Source organism: Neltuma alba, unplaced genomic scaffold (genome assembly GCF_004799145.2).
Source record: "Neltuma alba isolate B1F8T4 unplaced genomic scaffold, ASM479914v2 tig00007080_pilon, whole genome shotgun sequence".
NCBI classification, from domain to species: domain Eukaryota; kingdom Viridiplantae; phylum Streptophyta; class Magnoliopsida; order Fabales; family Fabaceae; genus Neltuma; species Neltuma alba.
In genome coordinates this window covers 43,155-61,262 of record NW_021634663.1, presented here as the reverse complement: position 1 = coordinate 61,262, position 18,108 = coordinate 43,155, and the positions used below count along the sequence as shown (strand labels likewise).

Here is an 18,108-nt window from a genome sequence, read left to right as displayed (position 1 = left end):
AGTAGGGCCAAATATGAGGGCAAGCGCATAGTAGCAACACTGGGCATACTCATACGAGGAAACGGATGTTAGCAGCACTCAGAATGCTGAAAATGCTGAAACTCTTCTTGTGCTTTATCCAAATGCCATGGTTTTCACATTCTCCTGGAGCACTTAATTTTTGGGTTTGGAAAAGCATTTTCTTCACCCAGAAGAAAAAAAAAGGTGGCCAAATGGGACGTTAGATTGACCGTCGAACCATCATTTGCCTCTGTCCTCAGTTTCATCAACTTTATTTCCCCCATTTTTTATTTTATTTTATCAAATACTGGGGATGTTCAAAGGCTTGTAAAAAGGCAAACTTGTTGAGGTTATCTATTTATTACTTGTATCATTAGATATCTCATTCATTTAATGAGACCTCCTGAATTACATCGACCTTATGATATGATGCTAGGTCGGGCTGATTAATCATTTTGTAATCTTGCTGTTATATTCCAAAATAGAGAAAGGTCTGGAAGTCATGTTAGTTTCATATGATCTTTCTTCATGAAACTAATAGACTACTTGTAAGCTATTACCCAACTCCGTCATAACAAAATTCACAGTTGCTTCCACATGCTTTGATTTCAACATTTTTCATTAAACTGTAGCATGTCCGGTGATTTACAGATAAGTAACTAGTTGTTAACTATCTGAAACTAAACTTTCACAATTGTTTAAAGGATCTCTTAAGCCTTCGTGAACTCAACATCAACTCCTCTTTCTTGAGAACCAGCTTGCTTAGTTAAATAATCTCTCAAAATGTCTGGGTGAATATCAAGCTTATTTGCCTGTGTATGGAACAAAAAAAGTCCCAATGTGTGATTAACTGTCTAAACACCCAATCTTTTGATAAAAAAAGCATAATATTTACTAATTACTGTTGGCTTTGATTTCTTAGACCCTTACCTTAACAGTCAGAATATTCACTACTTCGCCACCGAAAGTGTTCACATTGGCATCAGTTACCTGCAGTCCAAACAAATGGATAGTCTCCATCAATCTTGCAAACCCTCCTCTCTTCTTCTCACATTGTATCTTCACAAGAAACTCTCTCTTCCCAATCTGGTTCACTTCAACCTGCACCTGAAAACATGCTAGAAAAAATTGAAGTTTCTAATATGTAGTTTCATTCATGGCTTTGAAAAATTGTGAAGCAGAGTTCATTCTATTACTCTCTTTTTCTACCTCCATCTGGGTCCTTTTTGTGGAATCAGAGGAATTTTGGATGGGCTCATCAAGATGCAAACTTCTGGTTCCTCTTTGTTCCTTCAATATTGGCCTCCTCCACTGTGGTTTGTTCTTTCTATGATCCTCTGCTTCCAAAGCTGTGATCTTGTGTCTAAGTCCTTTTTCTTGTTCTTGCAGTTCCTTTATATAATCAATGGCATCTCCAACAATGGATGCCCTATCCATCTGCCAGAAATAAATCAGCAGATTCAATACTGAACAAGATGAAGGAGATTCAATAATCTGTCACACACACACACGCACACAGGGTCGCATAATCATCTCTGTACCTTGGTTATCTTTGGGACCAAAGCTCGTAGAGCATAAAGCCCATCTTTTATCCTGCTCCTCCTATTCCTCTCTGTGACAAGATTTTTAGATGTATAGAATTCCCTTTGAGGTCTTCTGACCAACTCTGGTTTATCTTCTTCCAGAGTGCCGCACTGGAAATCCAAACCTCTTTGATGTTCTTTTGGAGTTTCATTTGAAGGATATGATCCACTGGAGGATCCTTCAATGCTTGGGTGAGAGATGCACTGCTCTACTGCAGATGTGTGTATGCTAGAAATTAAGCTTTGTGGGTAGCATGAATCTAACGGTGGATGTTCAGAAATGGCTTCATTTTTCATAGGGAGACAGCAACGTGCAGTTATCAACTCTATGATCCTTGAATCTTTTGGTACCTGTGAAACATGAAGGTTTAATTGCGTAAACTTGGAACTTTCAGATAGAGATGATGAAAGGTAAGTATAAAGATTCATAGATCTTACAGTCTCTGCTGAGAAGAGCTCTATAATACCACCAATAATAGGGATCAAAACTTGCGTTCCTGTTGAATCCTGTCATTGTATTGCTTTTTCAGATTTTATATGATATATGAATATATATATTATATAAAACCAATAAAAAATTCACTATTTATAAGCCAAGAAAGTTTTAACTTTCACCAGTCTGGCAATTTTGAGAGGAAATATAAATGGAAAATGAAAAAGAATAGATTTATGTCATTTACGGAGGAAGAAAATCAAACAGGTGATCTACTACTTGGGTCAACATCTTACTCTTAGGAATAAACTTTCATTACCTGGGAAAGCCATTGAGGTTGTTTTGATATTGCCACGTCTCCATGAACACTAGATCAAATTACTATCCTGTTAGTGATTTTAATTTCCTTTGTGTAAAGTATAAGCAAACCCAGAATCAAAATTTCAGAAATAGTTATTATACCCAGAATAAAGTGGCATTGTATAAGGAAGCAGAGCAAGGGCCTCACAAGCCTTGGTTCTCACTGGATGCTGATAGTGACTATCCCTACATCTACGACCCAGTCTATGTTCTTCCTCCTTTTCCTCTTCGTTCTTGCCTCCATTACATCCCCCAACACAACAGCAGCCCATCCACTCAATAAATCTAGAGAAGAACAAGAAGAAGAAGAAGAAGAAAGATAAGATTTTTCCATCGGATAGACTGATTTAAGAAATGGGTTTGTTTCACCTTTTTCCTGGTAGTATTATTTACCTTGTTGGATCATCGCCATACTTCCATACTACAACATAGTCCCAAGCTTTAGTCTCAGTCAAGGTTCTGAATCCCTCCACTGCTGCTGCCTCCAAGCCTGGCATTTCTGTGTCTCCTCTTAATACTGCAAATTTGCTTTCTGTGAAGTTAGCTTTTTGAGGTTTTGTTCTGTGATGGAGAAGGGAAAAAGATGCTTCATTTTTGTGCTCTCTCTCTCTCTCTCTACATATATATATATATATATATAGATCAGTGTTTGTGTAATGTGGGAGCAATTTGAAGCACATGGTACACGACAAGGCTAACCAATTTGTCCTTTGCAATATTTGGATGGTGAAAGAAAAGGGTATGCTGTAATTGTATCATTCTAATCAGAATCATATCTTTTGCAGCGGGAATCTTACTCTTACAACCCAGAAAGCAGTTTTTGACTCTCTTACTCTTTTTTTGCTCCTAATGTCCAAAATGCTGCTCACTCCAGAAGCAGCAGCGAAAGCAACCCTTAACAGATCAAGATCATTCACACTCCCATATTCTTTTTTCTTTTTTTTTTTTGCCCCTTTTACTTTCAATGAAAATAAATCTATTTGTATGATACCCTCATGAAGCGAGGGGGAAAAGCTGGGATATACCGTCGGTGGAAGCCTTTGAACATGACAAAATTTAGAAAAATCACCCTTTTAATTAATATGTTTGTGTCTATATTAATTCATGGTTAGTCCAATCCGTAAATCAAAGCGTCATGTGTCACATGGGATTTGATTGTTTGGAGGGAATAATTCACTGTGCATATATGTGTGTGTACAGGTTCTTGTCCCCCCCCCCCTTCCCTGTTGGCCTCTTTTATGATTCATATTTCGATTTCCACTTGTGTTTTGAGGAATGCTGGTCGTACAGGGGAGGAAGGGTACGGCATATATTCTCGAAAACCCCAGAGCGAATGCCTTGTGAGGATCGTAGGACTGCCGTTATATAACCTTTGTCAGGGAAAAGAGAATAATTGTTAAGCGGCGTGAGGTTTCATCTCGTTATTATTAGTACCGCCCTCATTTCGAAACCTCAAAATTAGCTGAGCTGTAACTGATTTGTAAATATTAAAAAAAAATCAGTTATTTATAATAAATAAGTGAAATTTTTTTAAATATTTTGTTAATTATATGTATTAAAACTATTCTTACACTTACTCTAAAGATTATTGAAAAAATAAATAAATATGAAAAATAAAGTGAATTGGAATCTTATATTTATAATCAAATTAATATCCAACTAAATCTTATATTTAGAACTGGAGGTAGTATCAACCTATTTTCTTTTTTAAATTTATGATTTCTCCCTCCAAACCATCCCCATTAATTAAAAGGGGGAGTTTTCATCAATAAAATTAGTTTCTAATGAGATTAAAAATATTTTAAAAAATCACCGTACATTTATTATAAATAACTAATTTTTTTAATATATATATGAATTAAATATTTAGTTCTTACACTTATAATAAGATGGTGCATGAAAAATCCTAACATGCTTGAACGTTCTTCGTTAATGATTGAAAGAAAAAGTAAATAAAATAAAAAATTGGGCATGTTGCATGTTTAAACTAGTCTTGTGTGTACATGTATGTATCCATATTTTTCTTTATCTGAACTCGGAATCTCAATTCACATGTCACTTTAATCATTTAGCTAATCTTATTTCTTAATGTAAACTCATTTAGGTCTCCATCGTCAATGAAGCAAATTAAAACAAATCATCTTACATCACATTTCATTATTCTACAGATGCCTTCCAAAAGAAAGAGACAATATGAATACTTGCATTAATTTCCTTAAAGAGTAAAGTTGTTCATACACTTTAATTTAAATAATAAACCTTACATTATATTATTTTCATTAAAGGTATCTGTATCAACAGTCTTATAAAATATTACTCTTCTGGTTGTAAATTTAAGACACTTATTTTGTAATATAATTTACACTACCAAATAAATTTTACATTTAGGATAAGAAAAGTATCATATTCCATAATATTACCTAAATAACTAAACATCATCTTCTTTATCCAATCAATAAAATTGATTTCTATTCATATGTATATTATACAAAGCCAAAACACACAATACATCATGTCATCATATCACACCATATACAATTATATAATTCGTAGACTTTTGATTGAGTTTCTCTTTACATTTTCTGGTCCCAACCTCTTTAAATATACATAAAAAGGGCCTGTTCTATGTATATTTTAACAGGTTAGAACCATTTCATTTAAAGAGAATCCAAACCATCTGTATCTAAAACACTAGAAAAAAGTAAAGAATTAAAATGCTTAAAAGAGAAAGCCAATACTATAATAGGAACGGTTATGTTGTATTCACAAGGTAAACTTGTAAGGAGCGTCATGCCCATGCCCCTGCTCTCTCATACTTCTTTCTCCGCCGTTCTTCATCTCAAAACCCCTCTCTTCACCGCCACCAGCACCACCGTTGCCTCCTCTGCCGCCGCCATAGACAAGTGGCCTCGGACCTCGGCCTCCATACCCAAGTCCAGGCCGAGGCCCATGCCCCTGCTCTCTCATACTACCTTCTCTTCCATTCCTCATCTCAAATCCCTTCTCTTCACCATTAACATCACCGTTGCCTCCGTTTCCACCGTAGAAAGGTGGCTTTGATCCTTGGGATCCATACCCAAGTCCAGGACCGGGCCCGTTACCGTGCCCGTTGGGTTTGGTAGTTGGGATCCTCTTGTCAAACCCAAGCTCAACATCACCTTCTTGGGGTCGGAACTGGTAGTTCTGGCTCGGGTTCGGGTTCTGGTTCATGTTTTGCTGCTTGTATGGTTTATGGCCATGATGACCACCACCGTAGCTCTCAGGGTGGCGGCGGCGGCTGCAGAGGCGGCCGAGAAAGCAAGCAAGAAGAGAAATGACCAAAATCACAGCCAGCACAATGAAAACAGTCCCAAAGGAACCATTGGAATGATGGGAAGGTGGCTGGGTGGTGACAGTGGCAGGGTACACCTGAACTGGCTGCTGTGGCTGTGCCTGTGGCTGAACTTGAAAGGACATCTTCTCTCTGAACGGTGTTATTTCCAGGAGAAGACAAGAGAAGAGAAGAGGGAAGGGGGTGGGTAGTGAGGATGGATGGAAGAGGAAGGAGGGATTTGATGAGTATAATAAGTTAGAGAAGCGATATGTTCTTTGAGTGCAGATAGAGAAAGGGAAATACGTGGGTTTTGGTTAAGTGGCGAAGCAATGCACAGTGGGATTGATTTGATTTACCTTGTGAGATGAGGTTAAATGCAAATGTGGGATTCAAATAATTAATCCAATACACACCTAAAGGGAGGCACTTTCTTTTTGTAAAGAGATCGACAACCCCAAGTAAAGATATATATTCTGTTTGTTGTTACTTTAGAGGTCTAGAAGAGAGAGAGAGAGAGAGAGAGAGAGAGAGAGATTTTTGGTTTAATCAATTGGGAAGTGAAAGATTAGGGTCTTTGGTTTATAGGTTTGGTATATATTGCTTCAGCTGACAAAGTCTCTGCGTGCAAGAATACTCATCAATTTCGGGTCAAGCATTTAAAAAAGATTGCTAAGCATCTACTTTTATTTGCTGTGGCCTGGTGTGTATTGTAGAATCAACTCCACTGTTTATATCCTGTTATATCACATATATATATATAGGTGGTATATTAATTTTCAACTCTTATTTATAGTGTAAATATAGTTAGAAAGGATTTGTCATTTACTGTGCTTCATACATTGATAATGGTTTTTTACTAATTTTTTTTCACTTATCGACAACTCTTACTTCCATATACTATTTTTTTTGTTTTTAATATAAAAGTTAATTGAGAATTAGATTTGGTACTAAATACTTCTCTGGTCCTTAATATAAAACTTAATTATTGAGTTAATTTTGGTTCTAAATATAAGACTTATTTATCATATTTATCAATTTTTTCTATATTACCTATGTGGATATTCTCTCAGCCATAATTAAGTAGAAGAAAGAGGAAAGATATTAAGAAAGATGATTATGGTGTTTCAAGAAAAATATACCATATTTCTTATAATTATGTAACTCACTTAACTTTCTTAATCTAATCAAATTAGTCAAATAAATCTTATATTAAGAACTGAAGGAGTACAAGATTTCATTCCACGTTGTCTCCTACATTTATAATATTTTCTAAAATATTCTTACTGATTGTGACATATTTTCACCAAAAATTAGTTATAATGCACTTGGTTAAAGAACACAATTTAAAAAAATCAACACATATTTATTATAAATAACTGATTTTAATTTTTTAACATTTTCAAATTAGTTATATACCTCTTATATTAAATACTCTTCCGGTCTTTAATATAGGATCCAATTGTTAAGTTGGTTTTGGTCCTAAATATAAGGCCCATTTCTCATATTTATCAATGTTCTTTAAATTACCCCTATGGATATTCCCTCAACCATAATCAAATAGAAGAGGGAAATGGGATATTAAGAAAGATGATTATGGTGTTTTAGGAAAAATGTGTCACTTTTCTTATAATTAACCAACTTACCTAACTTCCTTAATCTAATCAAATTAGTTAAATGGATCTTATATTAAGGACCGGATGAGTAATATAATTTGAAATAGTATCTCCGTATGCGTGTTGTGTAAAAGTTCAAGTTTCTAGTTTATGAATAATTTGAGGAAGAGATATAAAGAAAAGTGTGTATAACATGATTAAATTTAAGATGGGGATTAGTGCATTCTTAATCAGGTTTACTTATTAATGGTTCTCTTTTTGCCTTTTAGCAAAGTGGGAGAGAAGCGATGAGTTCGTATCTGTCCGTGTGTTAATTATTTGAAAGATTAATCACAATTTAATCATAACATTAATTAATATTAATGGGTTTGGACCTAACTGTTTAGCTTCTTGTTCTTAAATGCCAACTGGACCATGAAACGTTGTGGATTATTGACAAGTGCAAGCCCACGTGTTTTTTTAAAATCATTTTTGTTGATTGTATTATTTTATTGTATTTTTTTTCCCAATTTTGATGGATAAAGAAGAATAAAAGCACAAATGCAAGAACACTCCAAGAAGCAACAAAGATTCCCAATTGTGTTTCATGAGTTACGACTCCTCAAAAGTTTTTGAATATTGTCCTTGTTCTAGCTCCACTTAAAATACTAAACATCAACCATTTTGATTTAATTTATACTTTTGTCCCCAAAAAATTCTAATTTATACTACTCATATATGTGTTTAAAATGTTAACAACAACCTATCTTAATGGTAATGCCACTTGCCACGTTTGGATGACATCTCAAGTTCGGGGGTTAAATTTACCTGAAAAAACTGATATTTCATAATATGATAAATTTGGAATTCTCAGAATCTTGGTAGGATATGTGTTTATATTTAGTAAAAATTTAACTCTTTCAAAAATAATAGAAAAAAAGAAGAAGAAATTTTATTGCAGCATTTAATAACTATAAAATATTGTTCATTAAGAAATTTGAAACTTTTATTTTTTAAAAAGAGAAGGCTATGAATAAGGAGGAAAGACAAAAAAGAAGAAGGTTAAATTGACACGTGTGCAATACCTCTTTTCAATTTTGTTCGTATATTGTTATTATTTTATTGTTAACTTTTTGGGAATATATTTTTATTTTGGTAACAGCAGAGGGAAGCGACTAAAAGCACAAATGCTAAAAACACCCCAAGAAGGAACAAAAGATTCCTCACAAGCGTATGAAATATGAATTTTTTGCTTGCCCTATTCCCCACCATTAATTCTTTTTTCTCTCCCCATGAATTTTTTGCTTGCCCTATTCCCCACCATTAATTCTTTTTTCTCTCCCCATGATATATACATTCCAATTAATTATTTCTTAAACGAGAAATACAACTTTATAATCTTACTTTTATTATATAAAAATATCAAAATATAAAATCTGTAAATGTTGAAAACTAAAATTTAGAGCCTAATTTATAGAATTTTGAGTAACCCAGCAAAATTGATTACTTGCCACCACATTTATAGTCCTTTTTCTGTAAGTTACGTGACATGTATAACTCACTTTATCCATACGAAAACTTTTAAATGACAATCTAAGATTAATTTATTTGGTCTCAGTTTTATTTCGTAATAAAAATATTTTATGTAGTGCTGCAAAAATTAGACATGGTGAAAAGAAAGGGGAATTTTATAAAACAAATTGTATAGGGAACGAGTGATGATTCCGTCGCTAATTCCTCATAAATTCCATCACTAAAATTAGCGACAGAATTTAGTGACAGAAAATTTCGTTGCTAAATTAGCGACATATTAGTGACAAAATTTTATTCTGTCACTAAATTAGTGAAGAATTAGTGACGAAATAAAATTTCGTCACTAAATTGTGTCACAATTCCGTCGCTGATTCTGTTACTAACTCCTATCACAAAATATTTTATGACGGAAATTAATAGTGGAAATTTTCCGTCACTAATTTTCATCGCAATTCCATCACTAATCTGTCACAAAAAATATAATATAATATATAATAATTATTTTTTAAAATTATTATAAAATAAAAAATATAATATTTCATAATTTTTAAATAATATATTATATAAAATTAAAAAATACAAATATTAAAATAAAATAAAAATAAAAATATATAATATACTTTATTATTTTGTTAAATATTTGAATAAAAATATAAATTGTTAGCAATTTTTTTACTAAAATATAAAAATTAATTCAAATAAATAATAATATATTAAATTATATAATATATATTAAATTATACATATAATATTTATTATATGTATTTGTATTTGTTATTAGAAATATTATATATATTTTTGCATAAAAATTTCACAAGTAATTCTCAGCTCAACTGGCAAAAGCTTCAGTATGTAGGCACGAGGTCTCAGATTTGAACCAACACTCTTTCACAAATTGAGCCAATTTGTGACGTGGCGATGATGTGGACAAGACAATGCCGTGGCGGCTCAAAATGATTGACACGTGGCGATGACATGGACAGCATGGGAGAGAGGAAGTGTTGAGGTGGTGGTTGGTGATGACATGGTAGATCACAATGATGGACATGTGGCAATAACATGGATGAAGAGACCACGTGACATGGACGGCATGGGAGAGAGGAAGCGTTTGAGGTGGTGGTTGGTGATTGACATGGTGGATCACAATGATGGACATGTGGCAATGACATGGATGAAGAGATGACATGGCAATATAGGAGAGAGGGGAGCTGGCGAGGTGGCAGCCATTGATGACATATGGCAGCTCACAATGATGGACACGTGGCGATGATATAGATGGGGGGATGACATGGCGGTATGGGGGAGAGAGGAGAATGTGAGATGACAGCTAGTGATGAGGTGACAACCACAGACATGGCAATATAAGTTTCTAATATGTAGTTTCATTCATGGCTTTGAAAAATTGTGAAGCAGAGTTCATTCTATTACTCTCTTTTTCTACCTCCATCTGGGTCCTTTTTGTGGAATCAGAGGAATTTTGGATGGGCTCATCAAGATGCAAACTTCTGGTTCCTCTTTGTTCCTTCAATATTGGCCTCCTCCACTGTGGTTTGTTCTTTCTATAATCCTCTTCTTCCAAAGCCGTGATCTTGTGTCTAAGTCCTTTTTCTTGTTCTTGCAGTTCCTTTATATAATCAATGGCATCTCCAACAATGGATGCCCTATCCATCTGCCAGAAATAAATCAGCAGATTCAATACTGAACAAGATGAAGGAGATTCAATAATCTGTCACACACACACACACAGGGTCGCATAATCATCTCTGTACCTTGGTTATCTTTGGGACCAAAGCTCGTAGAGCATAAAGCCCATCTTTTATCCTGCTCCTCCTATTCCTCTCTGTGACAAGATTTTTAGATGTATAGAATTCCCTTTGAGGTCTTGTGAGCAACTCTGGTTTATCTTCTTCTAGAGTGCCGCACTGGAAATCCAAACCTCTTTGATGTTCTTTTGGAGTTTCATTTGAAGGATATGATCCACTGGAGGATCCTTCAATGCTTGGGTGAGAGATGCACTGCTCTACTGCAGATGTGTGTATGCTAGAAATTAAGCTTTGTGGGTAGCATGAATCTAACGGTGGATGTTCAGAAATGGCTTCATTTTTCATAGAGAGACAGCAACATGCAGTTATCAACTCTATGATCCTTGAATCTTTTGGTACCTGTGAAACATGAAGGTTTAATTGCATAAACTTGGAACTTTCAGATAGAGATGATGAAAGGTAAGTATAAAGATTCATAGATCTTACAGTCTCTGCTGAGAAGAGCTCTATAATACCACCAATAATAGGGATCGAAACTTGCGTTCCGGTTGAATCCTGTCATTTTATTGCTTTTTCAGATTTTATATAATATATGAATATATATATTATATAAAACCAATAAAAAATTCACTATTTATAAGCCAAGAAAGCTTTAACTTTCACCAGTATGGCAATTTTGAGAGGAAATATAAATGGAAAAATGAAAAAGAATAGATTTATGTCATTTACGGAGGAAGAAAATCAAACAGGTGATCTACTACTTGGGTCAACATCTTACTCTTGGGGTGTGTTTGGATGAAACTAAACCGTGGTTTGGAAAAGTGATTCTGGAGAGAATAGATTCTGTGAAGAATAGATTTTGTAAAAAAGTGATTCTGAGAAGTGAGTGTTTGGATAGTTATTATCAGAAGCACTTTTTATATATACAAATTACTAAAAAAAAGACATAAGTTAATATGATAATTACAGAAAAAATAGATTTTATGATATATTTTAATTTGAAGGAATAAAATTGTTAATAATATATTTTTTACCAACATAATTAATAATACATAAGATAATATAATTAATAAATAATTAATGTGTATATATATTTATAAAATATAAGATTAAATATGTTTATCAAAAAATATGTTTATAAAAAAAATAACAAGATACATATCATATAAGCTCTCACACTCTCCCTTTTTTTTCCAAAAGCAAAAAAATTTTGCTTTTTCCAAAACCATGGTTTTGGAGTCAAAACCATGGTTTTGACCCAAAACCATGGTTTTGGAGTCAAAACCATGGTTTTGACCCAAAACCATGGTTTTGGTTTTTAGAGGGAGTGTTTGGGTGATTGACACCCCAAACCATGGTTTGGGGTGTCATCCAAACACACCCCATCTTACTCTTAGGAATAAACTTTAATTACCTGGGAAAGCCATTGAGGTTGTTTTGATATTGCCACGTCTCCATGAACACTGGATCAAATTACTATCCTGTTAGTGATTTTAATTTCCTTTGTGTAAAGTATAAGCAAACCCAGAATCAAAATTTCAGAAATAGTTATTATACCCAGAATAAAGTGGCATTGTATAAGGAAGCAGAGCAAGGGCCTCACAAGCCTTGGTTCTCACTGGATGCTGATAGTGACTATCCCTACATCTACGACCCAGTCTATATTCTTCCTCCTTTTCCTCTTCGTTCTTGCTTCCATTACATCCCCCAACACAACAGCAGCCCATCCACTCAATAAATCTAGAGAAGAACAAGAAGAAGAAGAAGAAAGATCAGATTTTTCCATCTGATAGAATGATTTAAGAAATGGGTTTGTTTCACCTTTTTCCTGGTAGTATTATTTACCTTGTTGGATCATCGCCATACTTCCATACTACAACATAGTCCCAAGCTTTAGTCTCAGTCAAAGGTTCTGAATCCCTCCACTGCTGCTACCTCCAAGCCTGGCATTTCTGTGTCTCCTCTTAATACTGCAAATTTGCTTTCTGTGAAGTTAGCTTTTTGAGGTTTTGTTCTGTGATGGAGAAGGGAAAAAGATGCTTCATTTTTGTGCTCTCTCTCTCTCTCTCTCTCTACATATATATATATATATATATATATATATATAGATCAGTGTTTGTGTAATGTGGGAGCAATTTGAAGCACATGGTACACGACAAGGCTAACCAATTTGCCCTTTGCAATATTTGGATGGGGAAAGAAAAGGGTATGCTGTAATTGTATCATTCTAATCAGAATCATATCTTTTGCAGCGGGAATCTTACTCTTGCAACCCAGAAAGCAGTTTTTGACTCTCTTACTCTTTTTTTGCTCCTAATGTCCAAAATGCTCCTCACTCGAGAAGCTGCAGCGAAAGCAACCCTTAACAGATCAAGATCATTCACACTCCCATATTCCCCCCCCCCCCCTCACTTTCAATGAAAATAAATCTATTTGTATGATACCCTCATGCAGCGAGGGAGAAAAGCTGGGATATACCGTCGGTGGAAGCCTTTGAACATGACAAAATTTCGAAAAATCACCCTTTTCATTAATATGTTTGTGTCTATATTAATTCATGGTCAGTCCAATCCGTAAAATCAAAGCGTCATGTGAATGCCTTGTGAGGATCGTAGGACTGCCGTTATAATCTTTGTCAGGCAAAAGAGAATAATTGTTAAGCGGCATGAGGTTCCATCTCGTTATTATTAATACCGCCTTCATTTCGAAGCCTCAAAATTAGCTGAGCGGTGACTAATTTGTAAATATTTAAAAAAAAATTAGTTATTTATAATAAATAAATGATATTTTTTAAATATTTTTGTTAATTATATGTATTAAAAATATTTTCACACTTACTCTAAAGATTATTAGAAAAAAATAAATAAACACGAGAAACAAAGTGAATTAGAGTCTTATGTTTATAATCAAATTAAAGAATATCTAATTAAATCTTATATTTAGAACTGAAGGTAGTAACAACCTATTTTCTTTTTTAAATTTATGATTTCTCCCTGCAAATCATCCCCATTAAAAAAGGAGGAGTTTTCATCAATAAATTAGTTTCTAATGAGATTAAAAAATACTTTAAAAAATCACCGTACATTTATTATAAATAACAAATTTCTTTAATATATATATGAATTAAATATTTAGTTCTCACACTTATAATAAGATGGTGTACGAAAAATCCTAACATGCTTGAACGTTCTTCGTTAATGATTGAAAGAAAAAGTAAATAAAACAAAAAATTGAGTATATTGCACGTTTAAACTAGTCTTGTGTGTACATGTACGTACCATATTTTTCTTTATGTGATCTCCGAATCTCTATTCATATTTCACTTTAATCATTTAGGTAATCTTATGTTTTAATGTACACTCATTTAGATCTCCATCGCCAATGAGGCAAATTAAAACAAATCTTACATAACATTTTATTATTCTACAGATGCCTTCTAAAAGAAAGAGACATTAAGAATACTTGCATTAATTTCCTTAAAGAGTAAAGTTGTTCGTGCACTTTAATTTAAATAATAAACCTCACATTATATTATTTTTCTTAAATATATCTGTATCAACAGTCTCATAAAATATTATTCTTCTTGTTGTAAACGTAAGACACTCATTTTGTAATATAATTTACACTACAAAATATTACCTAAACAACTAAACATCAACTTCTTTATCGAATCAATAAAATTGATTTCTATTCATATGTATAGAACACAAAGCCAACAAAACACACCCTCAATACATCATGTCATCATATCACACCATAGACAATTATATAATTCGTAGACTTTGGTTGAGTTTCTCTTTACATTTCTGGTCCTAACCTCTTTAAATATACATAAAATAGGCCCCTATTTTATGTATATTTTAACAGGTTAGGACCATCTCGTTTAAAGAGAATCCAAACCATCTGTATCTAAAACGCTAGAAAAAAGTAGAGAATTAAAATGATTAAAGAGAAAGCCAATACTATAATAGGAACGGTTGTGTTATACTCACAAGGTAAACTAATAAGGAGCGTCATGCCCCTGCCCCTGCTCTCTCATACTTCTTTCTCCTCCATTCTTCATCTCAAAACCCCTCTATTAACCGCCATAGACAAGTGGCCTCGGACCTCGGCCTCCATACCCAAGTCCAGGCCGAGGCCCATGCCCCTGCTCTCTCATACTACTTTCTCTTCCATTCCTCATCTCAAATCCCTTCTCTTCACCACCATTAACACCACCGTTGCCTTCGTTTCCACCATAGTAAGGTGGCTTTGATCCTTGGGATCCATGCCCAAGTCCAGGACCAGGCCCGTTCCTGTGCCCGTTGGGTTTGGTAGTTGGGATCCTCTTGTCAAACCCAAGCTCAACATCACCTTCTTTGGGTCGGAACTGGTAGTTCTGGTTCGGGTTCTGGTTCTGGTTCATGTTTTGCTGCTTGTATGGTTTATGGCCATGATGACCACCACCGTAGCTCTCAGGGTGGCGGCGGCGGCTGCGGAGGCGGCCGAGAAAGCAAGCAAGAAGAGAAATGACCAAAATCACAGCCAGCACAATGAAAACAGTCCCAAAGGAACCATTGGAATGATGGGGAGGTGGCTGGGTGGTGACAGTGGCAGGGTACACCTGAACTGGCTGCTGTGGCTGTGCCTGTGGCTGAACTTGAAAGGACATCTTCTCTCTGAACGGTGTTATTTTCAGGAGAAGACAAGAGAAGAGAAGAGGGAAGGGGGCGGGCAGTGAGGATGGATGGAAGAGGAAGGGGGGATTTGATTTACCTTGGTCACAATCAGCATTTAAGAGCAGCAACTATCCTAATCCCATCCTTGACCTACTTCTGCATCCTCCATAACTCTCCCCCACCCACACGCTCTTCTCCTACTCCTCCGTCCTATGTAATTAATTGTATTGAAAACAACCACACAAATGAAAATATATAATAAATTATTGGATGAATACAATATTTCATTTTTACAGTATATGCTTATTTTGATTTTGGTGCGTTTAATTACAAATCATAAGTTTTGATTGCTTCTTGTATTTTAATAAGAACCAGAACCATTTTTCTTATTGAGAAATCAAAACTTATAATTTAAAATTATAAAGAAAAAAATTAAAATGAGGGCAAATTATTGGTTTAAATCTGTTATGGAGAAATCAAATTACAGCTGACAAAGTCTCTGCGTGCAAGAGAGATTTTTGGTTTAAATCTGTTCTGTTCCTTCTAACACTTTGATTATTTCCCACATCCAGCTTTTCTAAATAGAGAGATTTGTGATCTTATTTTGATTCTAAATGTATTGGGGTCATTGGATAAGTTAAAATGGCAAAATGACAAGCCCATTTTTAGGCTCATAATATCTCAGGTCCAATTATTCTTTCACTCCGCAGTTTTTATGTTTCGACCTTGCCATTTCAATTGAGGACACCGTGGGATCTCCTTTCTTATGACTTAGTTTTGTTTATTTTGGGTGTCAGCTCTCTTTTGTAGCCAAAATAAATGTTGCCAAATATATAACATTTTTTTAATAAAAAAGTTGGATAAAATTACTCAAACAATAAAAGATTGCACCCGATCTCTCTTATCATCTTAGGCACAGAGGCAGAGGTTGATCAATAATACAAAATTGCCATCAGCAGCATGGGAGTAAGGATATTTTAAATATCCTTGTTTTGCCTTTTCATCCCTTGAAAAAAAGAAAGAAAAACAAGGATATTTTAAATATGAAGTTGTAGTATGTCAATTTATTAGTTGATAACTTTTTCTAGTCTCTTTGTTAGTTAATAATAATAAAATCCTACTTAATTTTAAATATAGGGTATAGGGTAAAGATGTAATTATAAGAATTTTTGGCCTTGAAATATAGCATCAACATGATTTTAATTTCCAGACAACATTTCTATTGTAATTATTAATGTCAGTGAAGGGCAAAATTAAGAAGTCATGCTTTTTTCAACAAGTTTAAAATATTAACTATTATTACTTGATAAAACTGTGAAATTAATTTATTTTATTTTATAATTAACATGTCAGCTTTTTCCACTTTTGATTTTTAGTTTTTTTTTTTTCAGAGTTGAACCTTTTGAAGGCAAGTTTTCAATTAGATCATTCAAATAAGTTTAACATAAACTAACTTTTTTTTTTCTATTTAAATATTTTTGCCAACAAAATCCTATTTAAATATAAATCATATTACACTAATTAACTTTCATTATTCAAGGATTCCAGTTTCAGTTTGAAAAAATTAATTGGAACAAAATTGATTACTACAAACATTAATTTAGAAAGGCAAAGTCGTTTATGTGCACGTGATATTCTGAGATTTAAACAATTTGAACTTACACATTAATCAAAACACAAATAAGTGGGGAATCAATAAATGGCACGTTTCAAAATATTGTTGACCTAAATTAATAGCTAATAATAGATAAACATGGAAAGATGAACTAAGAACAACCAATGGAAGTTGTCGATGCCTCCATGGAACTAATTAATTATAAGTGCCATATCGCTTCTATATTTTATTTCATTGATTATTTATATTTAATGATTTGATGTAAACATATTACCAAGTTTCAACGACGAGTATGCTAGTTGGATTTAAAAATAAGTGCGATTTTATATTAAAGAACCGAAAATGGCAAAAACATATGTATCAAAATACTATTGTCATGTGAAACTGAAAAGCCGTTATTTTGTCTTGCACAAAAGTAGCAGATTTTAAACACTAAAACGTGCTCACCAAAAGCATTACTCCTTCCATTCTTAATACAAAAGTAAGTGCGATTTTATAATCTGCATTACAAAATGATTTACATTTAGGATCAAAATGGTAATAGTCCTCATTTTATTGTATTTCAGTTAGGGAGCATTTAGATGAAAGAGAGATGTTTCCTCTTCTAGAAATAATTTTGTGGGGCTTATTATTAGATACTAATGAAGGGATTTAATTACCCAATATTCCGTTAACAACTAAAAAGTATGTAATAACAAGTTTCAACATAAAAAATGAAAACAAAATTTTAAACTGTTAGCTTGTCATTGAGACTTTTTGATAATTAAATATCCTCTTTGAGATCTCATAATACCTTTTTTTCAATAGTTTTTAATTCTAAATATAAGTTATCAACTAACTCATTAATTACTAGTTTTCATCCTCCCCCACGATTGCCCCGTTAAAACTTTAATTAGAATTTTCATTTTAGTAAGTTTTACTTACCACTTCTTTTTTTACTAGACTCACGCTCTTCATGTTGAACTTTTCACTTTCACAAACACACTTTGAATTATAAAGACTTCCTACATTCTACATATTAAATTGACAAGTTCTTTCAAATAAATTGACAAGTATTAGTAAAATAACAAGTTAACTTGTTATTTTAATAAGCACACTGCATAAAAAAAAAATAAGCGTTGACTTTCCTAAAATATCTTTATTAATATTTATATATTAAATTTTGTTGACAAGTTTTCTTTAATACAACTTTTAGTCCTTAATATAAGAACTAGAATGCTAGATAACTGATTTACAAAAATTAAAAAAATTAATTAAG

At 33.5% G+C, this 18,108-nt stretch overlaps 3 protein-coding genes across 3 annotated transcripts; all 3 read right to left on the bottom strand.

The window, feature by feature from the left end:
- Positions 1 to 710: 710 nt before the first annotated feature.
- LOC114751737 (transcription factor ABORTED MICROSPORES-like) lies at positions 711 to 2,873 on the bottom strand. Its single transcript, XM_028940405.1, has 7 exons — positions 2,770 to 2,873; positions 2,541 to 2,661; positions 2,022 to 2,090; positions 1,542 to 1,934; positions 1,210 to 1,437; positions 931 to 1,107; positions 711 to 812 (listed from the first exon to the last, which is right to left on the bottom strand). The coding sequence occupies exons 1-7, from the start codon at positions 2,871 to 2,873 to the stop codon at positions 711 to 713; spliced, it is 1,194 nt and encodes a 397-aa protein (XP_028796238.1).
- Positions 2,874 to 5,139: 2,266 nt separating this feature from the next.
- Positions 5,140 to 5,839, bottom strand: LOC114751736 (RNA-binding protein FUS-like). The gene has a single exon (XM_028940404.1). The coding sequence runs from the start codon at positions 5,830 to 5,832 to the stop codon at positions 5,140 to 5,142; it is 693 nt and encodes a 230-aa protein (XP_028796237.1). The 5' UTR covers positions 5,833 to 5,839.
- Positions 5,840 to 10,183: 4,344 nt separating this feature from the next.
- Positions 10,184 to 12,304, bottom strand: LOC114751735 (transcription factor ABORTED MICROSPORES). The gene is made up of 5 exons (XM_028940403.1): positions 12,135 to 12,304; positions 11,992 to 12,040; positions 11,064 to 11,132; positions 10,584 to 10,976; positions 10,184 to 10,483 (listed from the first exon to the last, which is right to left on the bottom strand). The coding sequence occupies exons 1-5, from the start codon at positions 12,302 to 12,304 to the stop codon at positions 10,184 to 10,186; spliced, it is 981 nt and encodes a 326-aa protein (XP_028796236.1).
- Positions 12,305 to 18,108: the final 5,804 nt, after the last annotated feature.